Below are 6,648 nucleotides of genomic sequence, written 5' to 3'. Positions count from 1 at the left end.
TGGATCACGCCTATAATCCTAGCACTCTGGGAGGCTGGGACAGAAGAATCACTTGAGCCCAGAGTTTGAGGTTGCTGTGAGCTATGACCCTACAGTACTCTACCCAAGGTGACAGAGTGAAACTCTGTTTCATAAAAAAAGTTTTAATAATAATTAGATTAGCAGCACAGCAATGGCTATGGATTCTTATTTCTCAAAAAACATTATCTGTAGAGAGTATTTCTTGAATACATTTTTTTTCTTTTCCAGGCTTATTCTATTTTGGAGACTCCCTAGTTGAAGATCAGACATAAACTGACAGCTGCTTAATTTCAGAAGCGCGCTCTGTCCTGTTTGTATATTCTGTAAATGATGTGTCCTGCTCCTAATGCTGCCTCACAGTGGTTTCTGCCCTTCCCTTTGGGAGACCCTTAACAAGCCCGAGGCTCCCAAAAATGAAGAAAGAAGGCAAACGGCCGCTGTTCCTGCTGACAAAGCAGTTTCCACTGCACCTGGTGGGTTTGGGTTTTCATGTTAGATTCACTTTACCTTTCATGAAAGGAGGGGAGAGTTGTTCATTTCCTTTTGATTTTGGGCATCTTCCCTAATTTAACTTAAGGCTCTGGATCTCAGGTTAGCATTTATTCAAGTCAGAAAAGTGGCAGCTAGCTTTTTCCTTTCCTTCCCTTCCTTAAGATATTCAGCAAAACCCGCCCCCACATTCAAAGATTGCTGGTTTATTTGTATTTTAATAGTTTAAATAAACTAAGATAAATAGAGAGCTATCTCTGGGCGGCAGACAGCCTGCTGCTCAAAGGAGTAGGGCACTAGCCCCATATCCGTAGGTGGTAGGTTCAAACCTGGCCCCAGTCAAAAACTGCAAAATAATAAAAAAATAAAAATAAAATAAAGTTATCTCTGGTTATCTTTGGATACAAACTGAAAAGTCATCTTTTTTTTTTTTTCTTTTTTAATACAGAGTCTTACTATGTTGCCCTCGGTAGAGTGTCGTGGAGTCATAGCTCATAGTAACCTCAAACTCTTGGGCTTAAGCAATTCTCTTGCCTTAGCCTCCCAAGTAGCTGGGACTATAGGCACCCGCCACAGCACCCTGCTATTTTTTTGTTATTGTTGTCATTGTTGGTTAGCAGGCCCTGGCCAGATTTGAGCCCACCAGCCCCGGTGCATGTGGCTGGTGCCCTAACCAGAGCTACAGGCGCCAAGTCGAAAGTCATCTTCTTTATTTATAGATATAATTCTGGCCAGGCATGGTGGCTTATGCCTATAATCCCAGTACTCTGGGAGGCTGAGGCAAGTGGATCGCTCGAGCTCAGGAGTTCAAGACCAGCCTGAGTAGGAGTGAGACATCCCCCCCACCCCCGCAATCTCTACTGAAAACAGAAAAACTAGCCAGGTGTGGTGGCGGGCACCTGTAGTCCCAGCTACTGGGGAGGCTGAAGTAGGAGGATTGCTTGAGTCAGGAGTTTGAAGTTGCTGTGAGCTATGATGCCAGGGCACTGTACCCAGGATGACAGAGACTCTGTCTCCAACAGCAACAACAGATAGATAGATAGACAGATATGATTTTCAGAGTTACTAATAGACAAAATTGGACTATTGTTAGATTACTTAACTGCACAGGCAACCAAAGATTCACCCAATGTGTTCCTACGAGTGTAAGTTGTAGAGCAGAGTGATGCCTCTGGCCTCCTGTCCCCTTTCTCCACGAAAGTTGTACCATGCAACTCTCCTACTCAGACGTCAGCTGACACTTGGAACATTGCCTCACAAACACTGATCCATCCATATCCATGTAACTGCTTTGTGGTTTAATTTAATAGAACTGGCCTCCCATTCAATCCAATTTTGATGCAAAAACAAATACATTTCTACTTCAGTGGAAAGGAAGTTAATATGCCTATGCTTTGCTTTTCTCTGTGGGCTATTCCATCAGATAGCATCATAAAGAAACTGGTCTTTTGGAAATATATGGAAATTATAAGGGAACAATTAGACAGCTCAGTAAAATAAGAAATTTAATTTACTCTGCTGAGCAGGGAGAACAATCATGTTAAATACAGCACTAGGGCCTGGTGTATGAAATATTTCCACATATGAAAACCTGTGATCCCCGACCAAGCACATTCATGTTAAGGGAATTTGATGGAGTCTGGGCACAGAGGCTGATGCCTGTAAGCCAGTCTGGGAAGCTCAGGCAGCTGGATCCCTTAAACTTAGGAGATGGACACCAACCTGAGCAGAGCAAGATCCCACTTCCACTAAAAATGGAATAAGTAGCTGGGCATTGTGGTGGGCAACTGTAATTCCAGCCTTGGGAGGCTGAGACAGGAGGATCACTTGAGCTGAGGAGTTTGAGGTTTCTGTGAGCTATGACTCCACAGCACTCTACCCAGGATGATCCTGTCTCAGAAAAAGAAAAAAAAAAGAACAAAAAAATGGGACTATAATGGCCTTAGTTAACTAATCTGTAAGAAATAAGTGAAATAAATATATCCAGGTCATTTCTAAGTTGACCTCATAATAATCTATATTTCTACTCTCAGACTTCACTAATTCAACTTCTTTTTTTTTTTTTTTTTATAGAGACAGAGTCTCACTTTATTGCCCTGGGTAGAGTGCCGTGGCCTCACACAGCTCACAGCAACCTCCAACTCCTGGGCTGAAGCGATTCTCTTGCTTCAGCCTCCCGAGTAGCTGGGACTACAGGCGCCCGCCACAACGCCCAGCTATTTTTTGGTTTGCAGTTCAGCCGGGGCCGGGTTTGAACCCGCCACCCTCGGTATATGGGGCCGGCACCTTACCGACTGAGCCACAGGCACCGCCCCACTAATTCAACTTCTAACAAACTTCCTTCCATCCTTGGAACATGCTCCAAATGCTGTCATAAGAGGTATGATTCTCCTTTGATCCAGCTGTCCTCACCCTGCCTGATTTCACACTGGGACCTACCTAATCTTATAAGACCTGTCTCCCTGATTTCTTTGTTTCTGATTCCCCCTTGATCCATCCATCATCCCCTTTCTCTCCAGGGCATCTCTTCTAGGTTTTTCCCTGAGGGGATGACTACTTTCTGTGGGTCCCATAGTCACCTTGGGTGTGAACAAAACTCTAAATATTAAGCTTTAGGTCTAGACCTGTAGTCCCAGCTACTCGGGAGGCTAAGGCAGGAGGATCGAGCCCAGGAGTTTGAGGTTGCCTGTGAGTTAGGCTATGGCCACAGCACTCTACTCAGGGTGACAGAGGAGTGAGACTCTCTCTCAAAAAATAAATAAATACAATTTAAATCTTAAACAGAATTTTAATTCCACCTGCATGGAATATCTCCAGGTGGTAGTGGAGGGGACAACAGGTAACAGAAATTATTTCTGGTAGGCAAAATGGGTAAATAGAAACAGAGATTTAGGGAAGGTCAACTTTTCATGGCATAGCTTTTGTATTTTTGAATTTTGTATCACGTTAATATTTAACCTCTGTACAAGTGAACACATGCATAAGCGTAGGTACATTCATCCTCATTTCACATCATTGCCTTAAGGTAATTTTCGGCTGAAAGTTATTTATCTTTATTATTATTGATACACATGGACATTAACTACATGTGCGTAATATACCTATAAATTGTGTAACAGATTCATTCATAGAAAAATTAAAATATTCCTTTGTGGGGCGGCGCCTGTGGCTCAGTCGGTAAGGCGCCGGCCCCATATACCGAGGGTGGTGGGTTCAAGCCCAGCCCCGGCTGAATTGCAACCAAAAAATAGCTGGGCGTTGTGGCGGGCACCTGTAGTCCCAGCTACTCGGGAGGCTGAGGCAGGAGAATCGCTTGAGCCCAGGAGTTGGAGGTTGCTGTGAGCTGTGTGATGCCACGGCACTCTACCGAGGGCCATAAAGTGAGACTCTGTCTCTACAAAAAAAAAAAAAAAAAAAAAAAAATATTCCTTTGTGGCTTGCTATCTTCTGAGTCTAATTATTCTTTGAATTCTGCCAACATGTTTGGCACATTCCTTAATCAACATAGGCATTCAAAAACTGTTTAATTCATTTAGCAAATATTTATTGGGTTGCTATTCTGGGAAAAGTATCTTGGCAATCACTGGCAATAAAATTTACCGTCGCAGTCCTTGCCCTTGGATTTCTTGGTTAATGATGAAGATAAACACAGAGATAAATAATTCTAATAGGTGTCATTTAGAGACACACGAAAAAGGAAATAATAAACATCGAGTGATTATCCATCTCAGCATTTCCTAAGGACTCAGTCAAGTGCACATCTCCTCCTGAGGATCTTAGGTGACCACACAGGAAGACTTTTTATTGGATAATGATTTATTGCAGAAAACACATTTGAAAAGGAATAATTTTGTGGTGATTAATTTTGTATGAGGTTAAAGTAGACATTTATTTTCAGAAGGTAGTCACTGCTGAGTATAAAATATTAAGTCAATAAACATTTAGATGTCAAAACTATTGCAAAAAGTGGCGCGGTAGAGATAATAATGACTAACAACTGGCCAATGTTGATCTATCCCAGTGTTTCTCACCCTTTTTTTTTTTTTTTACTGCATCAGCAAAATATATATATTATATATATTTATATAAATATAAGGAAGATTTCCCCCACCCACCCACCCCAAACATGTCTCTTAGTGTTTCTTTTTTTGTTTTTTATACACAGAGAATAGGGAATTTCAGAATTTTTACATACATTTTAGCAAACAAGTTTTGATCTATTGGATTCTTGGTGCAATAATCCAACGGCAATCCATTCTGGTGCCGAAGGCTCACACCGTTAAAAGGAAGTTGTGAACACTTAATTTCTTTTTTTTTTTTTTTTTTTTTTTTAGAGACAGAGTCTCACTGTACCGCCCTCCACAACGCCCGGCTATTTTTTTTGTTGTGGTTTGGCCGGGGCTGGGTTTGAACCCGCCACCCTCGGCATATGGGGCTGGCGCCCTACTCACTGAGCCACAGGCACCGCCCAACACTTAATTTCTTAGGAGGTGAGGCCAGCCCCACATGAACTTCTCTTGCATCCCTCTGGTCCACCATGATTCATAAATACTTAGACTTATTTTTCCTCTCAAATGAATCATTAGAGTGACATTAAAAATGGAACAACAGAGTCACAAAGGGCCACATGCTTTTCAGTATAAAGCATTCTCCTTCACTAGGTTGCTATTACAGTGCAGACCTGACTGCCTGAATATGCTCAGGAGATTTAGTCAATATTGTCTATATTTGGTTATGGAAAAGGCTCACTTTTTTTTTTTTTTTTTTTAAATCCAAAGTGCATAGTGAGAACAAATCAAAGCAATTTTTTTTTCCTTTTCAGCATCAGTTTCATCTAAGCATCTTCCTATGAGAAGACTGCTCAGATACCTTGCCTTTATCCTCCTCACCCTCCAAAAATAATAAAATAAAAAAAAATAAGAGAGTCAAGCAATTTAAACATTCTTCAGTCTGGTAAACAAACTTTGCCAGCAAATAGAAGTCCTACTATTGTAAAGAAAATTGATAAGACAAAAAGTACATATGATGACCCAACTACTGTGTTGTTGGGTAATTTATAAAGTTGACCTCTGACTTCACTGATGTAAAATCCTATTGGAAATATTAGGGCAGCCATACAGAAAAGGATCATTGCAGTGAATGCTATCCATCCAGCATATTTTGTAACTTCTCTTCGCCAGTGGGAAGCCACCAGCAAACCTGTAACAGTCAATGAAATGATTCCCACGATGATAAAAAACAGTGTGGTGACCCATTCTGAGGGAAGCCAGGGAGGGATGCATGTCCGGTCTCGTCCATGGATTGTTTGACACTGTCTCACAAGGCCAACAGTGAGTGCTCCCGCTGACTCCCCCGTGTTGATCCAGTCCGGGTTGGCGATGCTGGCGATGGCGAAGATAGCGGCGGCCAGAAAGAGACATCCTGAGATGATGGTCAGTTTATCCATCTCCTTGCCCCGCTCCCCCCACCCCCCGAGCCCCGGGCAGGCCGCGGTCACACGCCTCCCGCCCCATGGGCTGCCGCGGGGGGCCGAGTCCCGGCGCCGCCGCCTCGCGCCCCCTCAGCCCTCGCGCGCTGCTCGCGCCCTCCGCGCGCCCGGACCAGCCTGTTTTCACCCTTTTTAATCTCACGGCACACTTGAACCTATAGTTAAACTTCCACAGCACAATTAAATTAGGTTGATTCTGGGCGGCGCCTGTGGCTCAGCGGGTAGGGCGCCGGTCCCATATGCCGGAGGTGGCGGGTTCAAACCCAGCCCCGGCCAAATTAAAAAAAAAAAAAAAAAATTAGGTTGATTCTGGGGCGGCGCCTGTGGCTCAGTGAGTAGGGCGCCGGCCCCATATGCCGAGGGTAGCGGGTTCAAACCCAGCCCCAGCCAAACTGCAACCAGAAAATAGCCGGGCGTTGTGGCGGGCGCCTGTAGTCCCAGCTGCTCGGGAGGCTGAGGCAAGAGAATCGCTTAAGCCCAGGAGTTGGAAGTTGCTGTGAGCCGTGTGACGCCACGGCACTCTACCGAGGGCGGTACAGTGAGACTCTGTCTCTACAAAAAAAAAAAAAAAAAATTAGGTTGATTCTGGATACAATGTAGGGGTGTATGGGCCACCCTTGGGTGCAGGACATAACTACAGGAGGGACGCT

At 43.9% G+C, this 6,648-nt stretch overlaps 1 protein-coding gene across 1 annotated transcript; it reads right to left on the bottom strand.

The window, feature by feature from the left end:
* Positions 1–5,284: 5,284 nt before the first annotated feature.
* On the bottom strand, positions 5,285–5,956 carry LOC128588924 (uncharacterized protein C16orf52 homolog B-like). The gene has a single exon (XM_053595694.1). It carries the CDS (start codon positions 5,954–5,956, stop codon positions 5,456–5,458), a length of 501 nt encoding a protein of 166 aa, XP_053451669.1. The 3' UTR covers positions 5,285–5,455.
* Positions 5,957–6,648: the final 692 nt, after the last annotated feature.

This window comes from Nycticebus coucang, chromosome 1 (assembly GCF_027406575.1).
Source record: "Nycticebus coucang isolate mNycCou1 chromosome 1, mNycCou1.pri, whole genome shotgun sequence".
In the NCBI taxonomy this organism is placed as follows: Eukaryota; Metazoa; Chordata; class Mammalia; order Primates; family Lorisidae; genus Nycticebus; species Nycticebus coucang.
This window is presented reverse-complemented; position numbering and strand designations above follow the sequence as displayed.